We start from the raw sequence: 18,511 nt of genomic DNA on the forward strand, positions 1-18,511 counted from the left end.
GACGGCTGCAACCAAAAAATAGCTGGGCGTTGTGACGGGAGCCTGTGGTCCCGACTACTTGGGAGTTGGAGGCAAGAGAATCACCTGAGCCCAGGAGTTGGAGGTTGCTGTGAGCTGTGATGCCACAACACTCTACCCAGGGCAACAGCTTGAGGCTCTGTGTCAAAAATAAAGGAAATAATATATGCTTATTATAAAAAATAAGGGGAAATGTCTTGGCACCTGTTGCTCAGTGGCTAGCCTGCCAAACAACAATGACAACTACAAAGTGAGACTCTGTCTCAAAAAAAAAAAATTATTAAATGTTATTAATTATTATCCTTTTGTTATATAATATGTTGTTACTGAATTTTCCTGTGTTAAATATACATTGAATATTTTGATGTGGATTACTTTTCCTGAAGTATATAGGTTTTCCCATATATAAGATTATTTTCTAGGCTGGGTACAGTGGCTCACACCTGTAATCCTAGCACTCTGGGAGGCCGAGGCAGGCGGACTGCCTGATTTCAGGAGTTTGAGACCAGCCTGAGCTAGAATGAGACCCTGTCTCTAAAAAACTCCCCAGAGGGGTGGCACCTGTGGCTCAGTTGGTAAGGCGCCGGCCCCATATACCGAGGGTGGTGGGTTCAAACCCGGCCCCAGCTGAACTGCAACCAAAAAATAGCTGGGCGTTGTGGCGGGCACCTGTAGTCCCAGCTACTTGGGAGGCTGAGGCAAGAGAATCGCTTAAGCCCAGGAGTTGGAGGTTGCTGTGAGCTGTGTGATGCCATGGCACTCTACCGAGGGCCATAAAGTGAGACTCTGTCTCTACACAAAAAAAAAACTCCCCAGAGATTGTGGTGGGCACCTGTTGTCCCAGCTCTCAGGACAACTGAGACAAGAGGATAGCTTGAGCCTAAGAGTCTGAGGTTGCTATGAGCTATGATGCTACAGCACTCTACCAAAAGTGACAAAGTAAGAGTCTGTCTCAAGGGCGGCGCCTGTGGCTCAGTGAGCAGGGCGCCGGCCCCATATACCGAGGGTGGCAGGTTCAAACCCAGCCCCGGCCAAACTGCAACAAAAAAATAGCCGGGCGTTGTGGCGGGCGCCTGTAGTCCCAGCTACTCGGGAGGCTGAGGCAGGAGAATCGCCTAAGCCCAGGAGTTGGAGGTTGCTGTGAGCTGTGTGACACCACAGCACTCTACCAAGGGCAATAAAGTGAAACTCTGTTTTTACAAAAAAAAAAAAAGAAAGAGTCTGTCTCAAAAAAAAAAAAAAGATTATTTATTTTCTTAGGATAGAGTCTCAGAAATGATTATGCATCAAATTAATTATTAGTCAGACTCTTGGTTGCATGGGGCAGAAACATAAACATTTTGGCCAGTCTTGCTGGGGGCTTCCTAAATAAATCTAGCCTTAGCCTTAGCTCTAATAGGTGCTTAGATTACACCCTCAGGACATCATGTGTTGTTTGCTTGTGCTCTTTGCTTTCCTCTGGCAGACGTTTGCCATCTGGTGGTAAAGATAAGCATTGGCTGTTTTTTGTAGTTTATAATCCTGATAAATGTCTTAACAAAAGTGATTGATTTAGCTGGTTTCTTGTGTTCCTGAATCGATTATGCTATGCCCAGGAGGACCAAGTACCTTGATTGACTAAGCCTGTATCATGTGCTCACAGTTAGGGGGTTAGTTCAGCTCCAAGAAATCATTTTAGAATATAAGGGAGCAGATTATTTTAAAATATAAGGGAGATAGTTCTCCCAAAGAAAGGACCTTGGACAGGAAAAGGGTATCTATTAAAAATATTTTGGGCGGTGCCTGTGGCTCAATGAGTAGGGCGCCGGCCCCATATGCCGGACGTGCTGGGTTCAAACCCAGCCCTGGCCAAAAACTGCAACCAAAAAAAAAAAAAAAAAAATTTTATTAAATGTTATCATTAAGGGCGGCGCCTGTGGCTCAAGGAGTAGGGTGCCGATCCCATATGCTGGAGGTGGCGGGTTCAAACCCAGCCCTGGCCAAAAACCACACACACACAAAAAATGTTATTATTAAATTATTAAATGTTATTTTTATTAAATATGGCATATTTAATAAATATTTTATTATTCTTTATTGTTTTTTGTTTGTTTGTTTGTGGTTTTTTTGGGCAGTTTTTGGCCAGGGCTGGATTTGAACCCACCACCTCCGGCATATGGGGCTGGCACCCTACTTCTTTGAGCCACAGGTGCTGCCCTGTTCTTTTTTTTTTTGAGACAGAACCTCAAGCTGTTGCCCTGGGTAGAGTGCTATGGCATCACAGCTCATAGCAACCTCCAACTCCTGGGGTCAAGCAATTCTCCTGCCTCTGCCTCCTAAGTAACTGGGACTACAGGCACCTGCCACAATGCCCAGCTATTTTTTGGTTACAACCATAATTGTTGTTTGGCAGGCCTAGGCTGGATGCGAACCCACCAGCTCAGGTGTATGTGGCTAGCACCTTAGCCGCTTGAGCCACAGGCACTGAGCCAGATGTAGCTTTTTTTTTTTTTTTGTAGAGGCAGAGTCTCACTTTATGGCCCTTGGTAGAGTGCCGTGGCGTCACACAGCTCACAGCAACCTCCAACTCCTGGGCTTAAGCGATTCTCTTGCCTCAGCCTCCCAAGTAGCTGGGATTACAGGTGCCCGCCACAACGCCCGGCTAATTTTTTTTTTTTTTTTTTTGTAGAGACAGAGTCTCACTGTACCGCCCTCGGGTAGAGTGCCGTGGCGTCACATGGCTCACAGCAACCTCTTAACTCTTGGGCTTACGCGATTCTCTTGCCTCAGCCTCCCGAGCAGCTGGGACTACAGGCGCCCGCCACAAGGCCCGGCTATTTTTTTTGGTTGCAGTTTGGCCGGGGCTGGGTTTGAACCCGCCACCCTCGGCATATGGGGCTGGCGCCCTACTCACTGAGCCACAGGCGCCGCCCCAGATGTAGCTTTTTTTGAGACAGAGTTTCACTATGTCGCCCTGGGTAGAGTGCTGTGGTGTCACAGCTCACAGCAACCTCAAACTCTTGGGCTTAAGTGATACTCTTGCCTCAGCCTCCCAAGTAGCTGGGACTACAGGCACCCACCCCAATGCCTGGCTATTTTTTGGTTACAGTTGTCATTGTTTTGCAGGCCCGGGCTGGATTAGAATCTGCCAGCTCTGGTGTATGTGGCCGGTGCTCTAGCCACTGAGCTATAGGTGCCGAGCCTAATTTATGATTCTTGGTAGCCATTGCTAAGAATTTCCAAAAGTTTGTTCTAGGCTTGGTGCCCGTAGCACAGTGGTTATGGCTCCAGCCACATACACCAAGGGTGGTGGGTTTGAACCTGGCCTGAGTCAGCTAAAATAACAATGACAACTGCAACAAAAAATAGCCAGGTGTTATGGCAGGTGCCTATAGTCCCACCTACTTGGGAGGCTGAGGCAAGAGAATGGCTTGAGCCCAAGAGTTTGAGGTTGCTGTGAGCTGTTACGCCACGGCACTCTATCCAGGGTGACATAGTGAGACTCTGACTCAAGAAAAGAAAAAAGGGAAAGTTTGTTCTAGCCTTACTAATATTTTTTATTTTTCTATACTTTCATCACATTGGATATTGTTATTTTCTCATATTTTATTGGCCAGTCATAGTGGTTTATGCCTATAATCCCAGCATTTTTGGAGGCCAAGGTGGAAGGATCACTTGAAGCCAGGAGTTTGAAACAATCCTAGGCAACATAGTGAAACCCCATCTCTAAAAAGAATTTTTTAAAAAATAAGCTGGGTGTGACGGCATATCCCTATAGTCCTAGCAACTTGAGGGGCTGAAGCTGGAGAATCCCTTGAACCTAGTCATTGGAGGTTGCAGGGAACTGTGATTGTACCATTGTGCTTCAACATAGGCTATAGAGTGAGACCCTGTTTCTTAAAAAAAAGAAAATTATGAAAAATTACATTTTGCTAATTTACTAGATTAAAATGGCACCTTGTTTATATTTCCATTTTTCACTTAACATTTTTTATAATTGGGGCGGTGCCTGTGGCTCAAAGGGGTAGGGTATCAGTCCCATATGCCAGAGGTGGCGGGTTCAAACCCAATCCTGGCCAAAAAACCCACAACAAAAATAAAGAAATAAATAAATAAAACATTTGTTATAATTGTTTTTTGTAACTGAAATTTAAATGGCTGCTTACTCTTCCATTTAACAGATTTGCTATAGTTTGCCAAGCTATTTTCTAGTTATTGATCATTTAAGTTGTTTTATAATTCTTTCTGTTATTTTTTTGCTAAGAGACAAGGTCCTGCTCTGTTGCCCAGGCTGGAGTGCAGTGGTGCAGTCACAGGTTACTGTACTTTCAAACTCCTGGGCTCAAGTGATCCTCCTTCCTCATCTTCCCAAGTAGCAGGGACTATCGGTGTGTACTACCTACCATGCCTGGGTAATTGTTTTTTTAAGAGGTAGAATCTTGCTGTGTTTCCCAGCCTTACCTTGAACTCCTGACCTTCAGTAATCTTGCCTTGGCCTTCCAAAGGGCTGGAATTACAAGCATGAACCTCTGTGCCGGGCCTCTTACTTTTTCTAGCCTTTGTAAGAAATAATACTGCAAGTATTTTATGCCCATAGGTTTTTGCATCTGTTGGGTTTTCCCTTTGGGAAAAATTTTATTGATGATATTCTTGCATTAATATCTTTATGCCTTTGTTTTCAAAGAATTTTACCAACTGGTATTTCTATCAATCTTATATTAATATGATTATAGTTATTTTATTACATATTTACTGTCATTGAGCATTATTTTAAGAATGTTTGGGCTCGGCACCTGGCTCAGCGGCTAGGGTGCCAGCCACATACACCAGAGCTGGCAGGTTTGAACCCAGCCTGGGCCTGCCAAACAACAACAACTACAACCAAAAAATAGCCAGGCATTGTGTCGGGCGCCTATAGTCCCAGCTCCTCCAGAGGCTAAGACAAGAGTATTGCTTAAGCCCAAGAGTTTGAGGTTGTTGTATGCTATCACACCATGGTACTCTACTGAGGGCGACATAGTGAGACTCTGTCTCAAAAAAAAAAAAGGCTCAGCACCTGTGGCTCAAGCTTCTAAGACACCAGCCACATACACCTGAGCTGGTGGGTTCGAATCCAGCTCCGGCCCCCCAAACAACAATGATGGCTGCAACCAAAAAATAGCCGGACGTTTTGGTGGGCAACTGTGGTCCCAGCTAATTGGGAGGCAGAGGCAGGAAAATCGATTGAGCCCAGGAGTTGGAAGTTGCTGTGAACTGTGATGCCACAGCACTCTATCCAGGGCTTGAGGCTCTGTCTCCAAAAAAAAAAAAAATGGTTGTTAGTTGATTAGATATAAAAACCAATCTTAAGTTTGTTTAATTTGCAGGGTTTTTTTGTTTTGTTTTTTTTGAGACAGAGTTTCACTTGGTCTTAAGAGTGTTGTGGCATCACAGTTCACAGCAACCTCCAGCTCTTGGGCTTAGCCCATTCTCTTGCCTCAGCCTTCTGAGTAGCTGGGACTACAGGTACCCACTACAACACCCGGCTATTTTTTTGTTGCAGTTTAGCCAGGGCCAGGTTCGAATCCGCCACCCTTGGGAACAGCACCCTACTCACTGAGCCACAAGTGCCTCCCTAATTTGCAGTTTTAAGTTAACAAATACTTTTCATTGGAAACTTTCCCCTTTCCCTTGTATTTCCCATCTCTTGTCTTCTCCTTATCTAGTCATTTGGAGTATTAAAAAATGCCATACGTTGGGCGGCACCTGTGGCTCAGTGAGTAGGGCGCTGGCCCCATATGGCGAGTGTGGCGGGTTCAAACCCAGCCCCGGCCAAACCGCAACAAAAAAATAGCCGAGTGTTGTGGCGCGCACCTATAGTCCCAGCTGCTGGGGAGGCTGAGGCAAGAAAATCGTGTAAGCCCAAGAGTAGAGGTTGCTGTGAGCTGTGTGACGCCACGGCACTCTACCCGAGGGCAGTACAGTGAGACTCTGTCTCTACAAAAAAAAAAAAAAAAAAATGCCATACGTGCCTTCTATTTTGTTTTATTTCTTGTGCCCAGGTTTGGTCCATCGAACTCATATGTCATCCTGTCGGGTGGATAAGCCCTCTGAGATAGTAGATGTTGGAGACAAAGTATGGGTGAAGCTTATTGGCCGAGAGGTAAAGTTCTGTATAATTTTCTTTTCTTTCTTTTATTGTTTTGGGTTAATTTGGGGGTACAAAGAATTAGGTTACAATGCTTGTGTTTGTGAGATACAGTCCCTCTTACAATTATGTCCTGTCCCCAAGAGATAGGCCATATACCCTAACGTTGTAATCACTAAGTTGGAGCACGCTGATCCTCCTCCTTCTTTCCCTTTCCTCACTTCCCTCTCCCTAGTCCCTTGTTCCTCTACCCCCTCCTTGAATTGATTTGAGTTTTTCTTTTAGGTGGGTGTGTATTAGATTGTCTACTGGCCTCATATTAGTATTTAGTACATTGGATTCTTGCTCCTCCATTCTTGTGATACTTTACTAAAAATAACGAGTTTCAATTCTATACAGGTTAATACAAAAGATGTAAAGTCCCCATCTTTTCATTAAAAAAGTATTACATGGGGCGGCGCCTGTGGCTCAGTGAGTAGGGCACCGGCCCCATATGCCGAGGGTGGCGGGTTCAAACCCGGCCCTGGCCAAAACTGCAACAACAAAAAAAAAAAAAATAGCCGGGCGTTGTGGCGGGCGCCTGTAGTCCCAGCTACTCGGGAGGCTGAGGCAAGAGAATCGCGTAAGCCCAGGAGTTGGAGGTTGCTGTGAGCTGTGTGAGGCCACGGCACTCTACCGAGGGCCATAAAGTGAGACTCTGTCTCTTAGAATTTTTAAAAAAAAAAAAAAAAAAAGTATTACATGATATATATACCATAGCTTATTAATCCATTCCTGGGTTGGTGGGCATTTAGATTGTCTCCACATTTTGGCGATTGTAAATCGAGCTGTGATAAACAATCTAGTGTGAGTGTCCTTATGATAAAATGATATCTTTTTTCTTCTGAGTAGATGCTTAGTAATGGGATTGCAGGATCCAGTGGGAGGTCTAATTTGAGCTCCTTGAGGATACTCCATACTTCCTTCCAAAAAGATTGTATTAGTTTGCAGTTCCGTTCTATGTGATTTTCATGTGGTTAGAAAAGATTAAGAAAAACTGGGATTTTCTTGGTATTTTATCATAGCGAGTATATAAATGTTGTTAGTTGCGGCTGATAATCTTATTTTTAAATCCTGCCACTAGAATTTGTCCTGAATTTAAACCCTCTGGCTGTTTTGAAAACTCAGAAGGAATGATGTGAACTATAAAAGTGTGGTGCAATAAGTGCATGTTCGTGAACTTCCCTCCCTGAAGTTTACCTATGTGGTGGGCAAAAGAAAACAAAGAACCAAAATGAGAGAAGGAGACTTGATCTATTGAACAAGTCTTTATTATAGATGTCAAAGAATACCTGCCATGTATGCTTCAGTTTAGGATAAAATGAAAAAACACAGAGGGCTTACAGTAATTTTTCCTAATACCTGTACCATGCGATATGTGGGGTGTAAGAAAAATCTGAAAGACTCTATTAATAACAACTCAGTTGAGGGTATGAGGGCTATGGAGAAATATGAACATACAGTGAGTCCTGCTCTTCTATCAAAGAATGGCAGGGAAGATAGTTCTGAGAGAGCTGCTATTCAACAGTGTTTATGTGCTTAACATGTGCTAGGTTTGCGTAATACAAGAGTGAACCAGACATAAATGATCCTAGCTATTATGGAGTTTATATAGAATATAAAGGAAAGACAGCCAGCTGTGATGGCTTGTGCCTATGATCCCGGCTATTTGGGAGGTTGAGGTAGGAGGACAGCTTGAGTTGAAGCCAGGAGTTTGAGACCAGCCTGAGTAACATGGTGAGACCCCTGTCTCTAAAATGAAAAATATTAGCTAGGCATGGTGGCCTGTACCTACAGTCCCAGCTCTTGCTTAAGCCTAGGAGTTTGAGGCTGTAGTGAGATATGATCATGCCATTGCATTCCTGCCTAGGTGACAGAGTGAGACTTCCTCTCTTAAAAAAAGAGAGAGAGAAAATATAAATGGAGGAGAATAAATGTTTAAAAAGTGAATAATGGCCGGGTGCGGTGGCTCACGCCTGTAATCCCAGCACTGTGGGAGGCTGAGGAGGGAGAATTGCTTGAGCTCAGGAGTTCGAGACTCGCCTGAGTGACAGTGAGACCCCGACTCGTGAAAAAAATGGAAAAACCCAGCCGGGCACTGCGGCAAGCACCTGTAATCCCAGCGGCTTCCGGAGGCTGAGGCAGCAGGGTGCCCGCAGCCTGAATCTGAGGTTGGGGTGAGCTACCGCGCCCACTGCACTCTGCTCAGGGGCATAGGGTGGGACCCTGTCTCAACAAAAAAATAAATAAATAAATAAAAAGTGAATAATGGCCAGGTGCAGTGCCTCATGTCCAGAATCACAGCACTCTGGGAGGCCAAGACGGCTCCTGTAGTCGCAGCTACTTGGGATGCTGAGGCAAGAGTTTGAGGTTATTGTGAGTTATGATGCCTTGGCACTCTACCGAGGTCAACAAAGTGAAACTGTCTCAAAAAAAAAAAAAAAGGTAAATAAACATAAAATAATTGGGGTGGTGCCTGTGGCTCAGTCGGTAAGGCGCTGGCCCCATATACTGAGGGTGGCGGGTTCAAACCCGGCCCCGGCCAAAACTGCAACCAAAAAATAGCCGAGTGTTGTGGCGGGCGCCTGTAGTCCCAGCTACTCGGGAGGATGAGGCAAGAGAATCGCTTAAGCCCAGGAGTTGGAGGTTGCCGTGAGCTGTGTGACGCCACGGCACTCTACCGAGGGCCATAAAGTGAGACTCTGTCTCTACAAAAAAAAAATAAATAAATAAAATAAAATAATTGTAAATTATAATAAGTACTATATTGAGTTCAAATGATACTGGAGGTAGATTTAGATAAAGTTGTCAGGAAAGGGCCATCTGAAGAGATGACATATGAGCTGAGACCCAGAAGAAAAGGAACTGGTCGTGTGAAGAGTTGGACTAAGAACATTCCAGCCAGAGAAAATAACTGATGCAAAAACCCTGAATTGGAAAAGGCTTTATGCGCTGCAGGAAGTGAAGGAAGAACACTGACTAACAAGTGTTTTCATGCTTAATGGAGCTCTAAACCAAATCCGGAAGGAGATCTGTTTCCTAAAATGTTCTCAGATCCATTCTGGATTTATGGATCTCTGAATTGATCACTCTGTTGAACTTACCTGGAAGAAAATGCTTTTATTTTCTGCTAGATTACCTGCATAAGCCTTGGGTTTCTGAGCGACCATTTTTGTCTTTCTCCCAGAGGGAAAGGAATATTTCCTGAAATTGTTTTTACCTATTACCATATTTTGCTGTGTATAATGTACACTTTTTAAACCAAATTTTTCAGGGAAAAATACGAATGCACTTTGTACATGGGTAGTACTGTTTGTTACTGGTACTTAAAATTTCTCGTACCTTATATCTGTTTTTGTATTTTGTGAATATTTGTTACATAAAATTTCTTGTACCATAATATGTTGAGAAATATTTGCTAGAATTCCTTTATGATACAAAAAATAAGTACCTAAATGTAAACAAATGGAAAATTGAATTAAAACAAAAAAGGTTTTTCCTGAAAGTTTGGGCCAAAAACATGGGTGCGCATTGTACTGTGGGAGCGCATTATGCACAGCAATATATGGTATTATTCTTTCTACCCTCAATGTCCCTCTCACAGTACCTGGTCTATTAGAAGAACTCAAAGTTTATTCTTAGATAATTTTAGACTGGCAGTCTGAATGATGTACTTGGAATTTTTGGTGACTTTGCTTTTGTCTTTTTCAGATGAAAAATGATAGAATAAAGGTATCTCTATCCATGAAAGTTGTCAACCAAGGGACTGGGAAAGACCTTGATCCCAACAATGTTATCATTGAGTAGGTAAAAGGTTTGAAAAAGCTGAAATCCTTCTACTTCCCAAACCATAGAAACCTGTGGTAAATCAGACTGAATTGTGAACTTTACCATTTATAGAACTTGTGTTATTGATGAGTTATATAACCTTTATTATCTTTGGGGTTTTTAGAGGTATAAAGTGTAGATAAGAGTTTGCTGGGTGGAGCTCTGAGATGAAATATTAACATGCAAATCTCCTAGCATAGGGGTGTGCTCCATTGATAGTTTTGTGTCCTTCCCCTTAATCTCTTTGTTTCTGCTCTTTTACCAGTTAGCCAATAAGCATTCGCTCAGTACTGTTATTTACCTCTCTCCTTATGAGACTATGTTGGGGGAAAGGGTAATCTAGGAAAAACTCCTGTGGGGTTTAGACTCTCACATCTTGGGATACACTACATTATGAAAACAACACCTTACTTTCATTGGTTCTTCTGACCCTTCATTTAGGAATAGAAGATTTTCTATCCATGTAGGTTAATGTCTGGTGACATGAGGGATTTTCTGTTTGTCTTAGAATCTTTCTTGAATTTCAACCACGAGTTCATGGATCCTTAAGATCCCTTGAAGGAATCTTGGAGGGTTTATTACTGTTTTTAGTGTTTAGGAAAGCCAGCCAAAATCATACATTTATCCTCAGGTTAACCATGCTGTTATTTTGTTGTTTTAGATGATAATACACATTGTTTTTCTCATGCTAATTAGGAGCTATCAATGGCAGTGATATCATTGATTGATCAGAAAAAAAAAATGGGAAAAGCATAATAACTGTTATCTGGGATGTAGGTGAAAAGTTTAGAAACCCTTTTCTTTATTGTTCTGAGCAAAATCATTTTGAATATGAAGGAATTTTATCTAAAAGGAAGGAAAGTAACATATATTGGATACATATTACTTGCCAGGCGTCATACAAGACAGTGTATGTGCATTAGTGAATGTAATTCTAACAACCTGCAAAATGGGCATTATCTCCATTTTACTTTGAGTTCCTATATTATAGGTTGGTGTGAAGTAACTTGCTTGTGGTTTCATAACAAATATCAGGGACTTGAATTTAAGCCTCTCTGACCTTAAAGCTAATGTACTTTTCACCACATAATGCTTCTGGCTATTGCACATGACTTAGAATTTTTCATATTTTTGTAGTTTAGTTCTTAAATATTGATGTTTATAGGGCTGATGACGTCGTAATAAATTGCTTCTGTTCCAGAGAATCCTGTGCTATACAGACTCATTAAAAAATAGGAACATGGGGCGGCACCTATGGCTCAGCGAGTAGGGCGCCGGTCCCATATGCCGGAGGTGGCGGGTTCAAACCCAGCCCCGGCCAAAAAAAAAAAAAAAAATAGGAACATGGCTCCGTGCCCGTGCACAGTGGTTAAGATGCCAGCCACATATACTGAGGCTGGCGGATTAGAACCTGGCGTGGGCCAGGTAAACAACAATGACAACTGCAACAACAAAAAAAAATAGCTGGGCATTGTGGCAGGTGCCTGTAGTCCCAGCTACTGGGGAGGCTGAGGCAAAAGAATCACTTAAGCCCAAGAGTTTGAGGTTGCTGTGAGCTGTTTGATGCCACAGCACTCAACCCAGGGCAACATAGTGAGACTGTGTCTCAAAACAAACAAAAGAAATAGGAACATTAGACTGGGTGCAGTGGCTCAATCTTGTAATCCTTGCACTCTGGAAGGCCAAGGTGGGTGGGTTGCTTGAGGTCAAGAGTTCAAGACCAGCCTGAGGAAAAGCGAGACCCCATCTAAAAAAGTATCCAGGTGGGGCAGCACCTGTGGCTCAAGGAGTAGGGCGCCGGTCCCATATGCCGGAGGTGGCGGGTTCAAACCCAGCCTCGGCCAAAAAAAAAAAAAGTAGCCAGGTGTTGAGGCGGGTACCTCAACTACTACTCAGGCCCAGCTACTCAGAGGCTAAGGCAAGAGAATCACTTGAGCCCAAGAGTTTGAGGTTGTTGTGAGCTATGACACTACAGCACTCTACAGAGAGCTACAAGGTGAGACTGTCTCAAAACAAAACAAACAGGAACATGTCCCAAAGCCACCCTTATAACAGTTATAATATAAAATAAGTAAAATAAAAGAACTAACTCTGTTTCACAGCAAAAGGTTAGGGAGGGAAAAGGACTCCTGGTTTTGCGCTATACCTGTCTCTATGTATAGGTTATTTCTTATATTTATTTATTAATGGGTGAAACAGCAACTTTTGTAAACTATGTCTCTAGCTGCCAGGAAAAAAATATGTCATAGTGCTATGATTACAGATTTTAGAGTTACACTTGAATTAGAGTATATACACAAGGTGGCCATAAAGTTTGCATGTAATTTAAAATGGTGGGCAGGGCAGCACCTGTGGCTCAAAGGAGTAGGGTGCTGGCCCCATATGCCTGAGGTGGTGGGTTCAAACCTAGCCCCGGCCAAAAACTGCAAATAAATAAATAAATAAATAAATAAAAATAAAATAGTGGGCAATTTAAAATTGCATGAACTTTTGGCCACCCTGTATATTTATTTATTTATTTTATTTTTTATTTTTTTGATAGAGTCTCACTATGTTGCCCTTGGTAGAATGTTGTAGCATCACAGCTCACAACAACCTCAAACTCTTGGGTATAAGCGATTTTCTTGCTTCAGCCTCCCAAGTAGCTGGGACTACAGGCACCTGCCACAACCCCTGGCTATTTTTTGTTGCAGCTCTGAGGAGATAGAATTGCTTGTCTAGCTGGCCCAGGCCAGGTTTGAAACTGCCACCCTCAGTGTATGTGGCTGGCGCTATAACCACTGTGCTGTAGGCGCCAAGCCACACACTATATATTTAAAAAAAAAGAGTACTAGTTCAGTCCCAAACTAGTATATGACCTTGAGCAGATTATTTATTCTTTCTGAATCTCAGCTGCTTCACTACAAAATGGAGGTAATTGACCCCATGTGGAGGTATCTCAGAAATGACAGAATGATTTCAGTGAAATTTATTTGTAGGGAGCCAGCTTAGCATCTAGTCTATGGTAGTAGACATTTTAATGTATGAAGCTTCTTGTAATTGTTGTTTTAAATGCCTCTAATTTAAATGTTGTTTTACAGTGACGCCTGTGGCTCAGCGGGTAGGGTGCCAGCCCCATATACCAAAGGTGGAGGGTTCAAACCTGGTCCCGGCCAAAAACTGCAAAAAAAAAAAAAAAAATAGCCAGGCATTGTGGCAGGCACCTATAGTCCCAGCTACTTAAGAGGCTGAGGCAAGAAGCCCAGGAGTTGGAGGCTGCTGTGAGCTGTGATGCCACGGCACTCTACCAAGGGTGATAAAGTGAGACTCTTGTCTCTAAAAAAGAAAATTAAAAAAAAAAAAATGTGGCTTTTATCTTGTTTTTCCTCTAATATCTGAGATTATTGTACCTTTTCTTTTGATTTTTTTTTTTTGGTAGAGACAGAGTTTCACTTTGTCACCCTTGGTAGAGTGCTGTGGCATTACAGCTCACGGCAACCTCCAGCTCTTGGACTTAAGCGATTCCATTGCCTCAGCCTCCTGAGTATCTGGGACTACAGGTGCCCTCCACAACACCCAGGTATTTTTTTTGTTGTTGGAGTTTGGCTGGGGCCAGATTCGAACCCACCACCGTCAGGATATGGGGCCAGTGCCCTACTCACTGAACCACAGGTGCTGCCCTCTTTTGATTTTTTTGTTTATTTGTTTTTGAGACAGAGTCTCAAGCTGTCAACTTGGGTAGAGCCCTGTGATATCATAGCTCACAGCAATCTCCAATTCAGGCTAAAGCGATCCTCTTGCCTCAGTTTTTCTATTTTTATTAGAGACAGGGTTCTTGCTTTTTTGCTTAGGCTGGTCTTGAACTCATGAGCTCAAGCAGTCCACCCACCTCGGCCTCCCAGAGTTCTAGGATTACAGGCATGAGCCACCGCGTCCAGCCTACCTTTTCTTTTGAAAGAATTTATAAAGCCTGTACAACAGGCTCCCTTAGAGCCTGATGGGTAGCATTCATTTAGTTAGAGCATTCATTTATTCATTTTTTTCCAACAAATATAAGGCAATATATAATAAATGCTACAAGAATGGTTTATAGAATGAGTTTAAGGATGGGTGGCGCCTGTGGCTCAGTCGGTAGGGCGCCGGCCCCATATACTGAGGGTGGCGGGTTCAAACCCGGCCCCGGCTGAACTGCCACCAAAAAATAGCCGGGCGTTGTGGCAGGCACCTGTAGTCCCAGCTGCTCGGGAGGCTGAGGCAAGAGAATCGCTTAAGCCCAGGAGTTGGAGGTTGCTGTGAGCTGTGTGAGGCCACGGCACTCTACCGAGGGCCATAAAGTGAGATTCTGTTTCTACAAAAAAAAAGAAAAGAATGAGTTTAAGGAATTAGCTTGAAGAATAGTTGATTATGTCCCCAAGGTCAAGGAGTAGGTAGTATTTGAGCTTGGTCTTAAAGGACAGATAAAGTTTTGTCAGACCGGAGGGGAAGGAACAGTATTTTATCCAGAACTGGTTTGAGGCAGGAAGCACGTGGCATATTTGGTAGCCTTGTTTAGGAAATAAGAGGGTGTGGTTAAGTGCTAGAATATGAGGCTTGAAAAATATGTTGGGGGTGGGCAGCGCCTGTGGCTCAAAGGAGTAGGGCGCCAGCCCCATATGCCAGAGGTGGTGGGTTCAAACCTAGCCCTGGCCAAAAACTGCAAAAAAAAAGAAAAAAAATATATGTTGGTGTCAGACTGTGGATAGCCTTAACTATCAGTCAAAGAATGTGAATTTTTTAAAAAGCCTTTGAATGGGTGAGACTCCTGATCAGATTAATCTTCCCTAGGTATCCCCTTGTCTGGCTTCACTCTGTTGCGTTCAATACCCTCATGCTGGGCGGCGCCTGTGGCTCAGTTGGTAAGGTGCCGGCCCCATATACCGAGGGTGGCGGGTTCAAACCCGGCCCCGGCCAAACTGCAACCAAAAAATAGCCGGGCGTTGTGGCGGGCGCCTGTAGTCCCAGCTACTTAGGAGGCTGAGGCAAGAGAATCGCTTAAGCCCAGGAGTTGGAGGTTGCTGTGAGCTGTGTGAGGCCACGGCACTCTACCGAGGGCCATAAAGTGAGACTCTGTCTCTCCAAAAAAAAAAAAAAAATACCCTCATGCTGTCTCCACCCACCTACAGTTTCATTTTCCATCAGAATCTAGCTCTTATATTTTGTTCCCTCAGGCCCCAAGGTGTTAACTAGATCATCTAATAAGTTACCCTGCAAATGGAAAGAGGCTAAAGGCAGTTTCCAATTAGGTGTAACCAGCATAGTATATAGTCTTTACAAAGAGCACTTATGACTCACCATGCTACAATTATTCGTTTATATGTCTTCCTCTCCTGCTGGACTATGAGTTCCTTGAGGAAAAGGACCATGTCCTGTTCATTTTCGTATACATACTCACTATAGTAGCCCTGGCACTAGCCACTTACTAGTTGAACTAAAAAAAAAAAAAAGAAAGATTAATTTGACAATGTGTGCTGGATGGATTGGAGGAGGAAAACTGGAGGCAAGGAGACCAGTGAGAGAGTTCTTACTCGCTACATGAAATGTGATAAGGCCTTATCTAGTATGATGGCAATGAGAACAGGAAGGGAGTCACCTGGGTGAGTGATGTATTTGTTGAGTGTCAGGTGGGAGGTATGATTTGGCTTGTTCAGTGTTAGAATCCAGAGTTTGGGAATTGATTATAATGAGGGTTTGCTTAAGCTGTAGCTCACAGCCACTTAAAACTCAGCTCTACAAATAGGGACACCTGAAAGCCATGGAATTTATGATTTGCTCAAGTTGTGTCCCCAAGTTCCTATTTTGGTTTTTGTTACTCAAGCTTCATTATATATGTTTTGAAAGGACCCTCTCTGAAACCCAGTTGACTCTCCTATCCTTTGAGTAAACATTTCTAAAGCAGAAGCCAGGAATTTGTGCATAACATTTTCAGAACTTAAATTATATACTTGCTTCACTGTCCAAGTGGGTAGCTGTTGTCACATGTGGCTATTTAAATGTAAAGTAATAACAATTAATAACATTTACTATCCAATTCTTCAATCACACTACTCACATAAAAAAATTTTTTTTTGAGAGACAGGCTGTAAGCCAGATGCAGTGGCTCACACTTGTAATCCCAGTGCTTTGGGAGGCCAAGGTAGGAGGATCAGTTGAAGCCACGAGTTTGAGACTAGCCTGGACAACATGGTGACACAAGTCCCTACAAAAATACTTTAAAAAATGAGTTTGTAGGGCCGTGCCTGTGGCTCAGTGGGTAGGGCACTGGCCCCATATACCGAGGGTGACGGATTTGAACCCAGTCCCGGCCAAACTGCAACAAAAAAATAGCTGGGCATTCTGGTGGGTGCCTGTACTCCCAGCTACTCGGGTGTCAGAGGCAAGAGAATCACCTAAGCCCAGGAGTTGGAGGTTGCTGTGAGCTGTGACGCCACCGCACTCTATGAGGGGGATAATGTAAGACTCTGTCTCTAAAAACAAAAAGAGGTTGTAGCTGGGCATTGTGCTGGCTTAGAATGTAGTAGCACAGGTCTAAGCTAATCAGGCTTAGAAGGTAGCAGCACAATCAAAGTTCATGTTAACTTTGAACCCCCTGAGCTCAAGCGATCCTCCTGCTTGAGCCTCCTGAGTAGCTGGAACTACATACAGGTATGAGCCACTGCACTATCTAATTTTTAAAAAAATTTTTTGTGACCCTTGACTCTGACTTATGGTTAAAGCTCCTATTTGTAAAAATGTTTTTTGTACAGTCTTACTATATCCAGGCTAGTATCAAACTCCTAGACTCAAACAGTCCTTCTACCTTGGCTTCCCAAAGTGCTGGGATTATAGATGTGAACCACTGCGTCACATTTTAAGTGCTCAATAGCCACATGTTTGGCCAGTACAGCCTTACAGATCTATGGAACATGTCCATTATTTTGTTCTTTTAGCCAATAATGTATTAGTGTGTTGTTTTTTTTAATTTGACATGTTCATTTTGTTTATTTATTTATTTATTTTTGCAGTTTTTGGCCGGGGCTGGGTTTGAACCCGCCACCTCCAGCATATGGGACCAGCGCCCTACTCTGTTGAGCCATAGGCGCTGCCCTATTAGTGTGTTTCTTGAGGTCCTGCTTATGGTACAGAGAGTGAGGCAAAATATAAACAAATCTCACAAAAGGGTTACAGGGTAAAATGCTGTGGTAACACAAAAAGAGTAAATTATCTCTGCCTTGTGGTATCAGGAAACATTTCACATATGTGATATTTGAGCTGAACTCTGAAGAAGTTCAGAGTTCAGTGAATGGGGCAGATATGGAGTATCTTTGTCCTGATTCTTTTCTTGAGCCTACGTGTCTCATCAAACTGCTGGCTAAAATATGTGAAGTGATATGTTCAGGGCAGGTTAAAACAATATACATGTGGGCAGCGCCTGTGGCTCAGTCAGTAAGGCGCCGGCCCCATATACCGAGGGTGGCGGGTTCAAACCCGACCCCGGCCAAACTGCAACCAAAACATAGCCGGGCGTTGTGGCGGGCGCCTGTAGTCCCAGCTAACCGGGAGGCTGAGGCAAGAGAATCGCTTAAGCCCAGGAGTTGGAGGTTGCTGTGAGCTGTGTGAGGCCACGGCACTCTACCGAGGGCCGTAAAGTAAAACTCTGTCTCTACAAAAAAATAAATAAATAAATAACAATATACATGTAAGCAGGGCCTCAAGAAGCAATTACAGGCCATGTGTTGGCTCACACCTGTAATCCTAACACTTTGGGAGGCTGAGGCAGGTAGATTGCCTGAGCTCAGTAGTTCAAGATCAGCCTGAGCAAGAGTAATACCCTGGGCTTGGCGCCTGTAGCTCAGCAGTTAGGGCACTGGTCACATACACCAAGGCTAGCAGGTTCGAACCCGGCCTAGGCCTGCCAAACAACAATGACAACTACAACAAAAAAATAGCTGGGTGTTGTGGTGGGCACCTGTACTCCCAGCTACTTGGGAGGCTGAGGCAAAAGAATCGCTTAAGCCCAAGAGTTTGAGGTTCCTGTGAGCTGTGACGCCACGGCACTCTATCCAGCGTGACATAGTAAGACTGTGTCTCAAAATAAAAACTAGCCGAGTGTTGTGGCAGGCACCTGTACTCCCAGCTACTTGGGAGGCTGAGGCAAGAGGATCACTTGAGTCCAGGAGTTTGAGGTTGCTATGAGTTATGACACTCTACCCAGGGGGACAAAGTGAGACTCTGTCAAATAATAATAAATAAATAAAAGGCAAAAAAGAAAAAAGAAACACACGTTATTGTCCAAAAGAATACAGCGATAGACACATGTGAATTGATTAGCTTTGTTCTGCTTTTATGTAGCTATCCCATATTTCTTTGAATAATACAGCTGATTTGACAAAATATTTCTTTGTTTTAGGGACCTGGTAAATGGTTTGAAAATCTTAGGTGAAGGCAGAGTTCAATGCTGAAGAGATTTAGATAAAAGCTTTTTTTGAGACAAAGTTCATTTTGTCACCTTCAGTAGAGTGCAAT

The 18,511-nt window shown here is 43.4% G+C and overlaps 1 protein-coding gene across 4 annotated transcripts in view; it reads left to right on the forward strand.

Annotated features, from left to right (window-relative positions):
- ZCCHC17 (zinc finger CCHC-type containing 17) overlaps nucleotides 1-18,511 on the forward strand; it is a 73,850-nt gene that overhangs the window by 37,128 nt on the left and 18,211 nt on the right. For all 4 annotated transcript variants that reach the window (XM_053576854.1, XM_053576855.1, XM_053576856.1 and 1 more), the window contains 2 exons: nucleotides 6,039-6,139; nucleotides 9,875-9,966. In XM_053576854.1, coding sequence (XP_053432829.1) covers nucleotides 6,039-6,139; nucleotides 9,875-9,966 — 193 coding nt within the window. The remainder of the gene's footprint in view (nucleotides 1-6,038; nucleotides 6,140-9,874; nucleotides 9,967-18,511) is intronic.

This window comes from Nycticebus coucang, chromosome 22 (genome assembly GCF_027406575.1).
Source record: "Nycticebus coucang isolate mNycCou1 chromosome 22, mNycCou1.pri, whole genome shotgun sequence".
Classification (NCBI taxonomy): domain Eukaryota; kingdom Metazoa; phylum Chordata; class Mammalia; order Primates; family Lorisidae; genus Nycticebus; species Nycticebus coucang.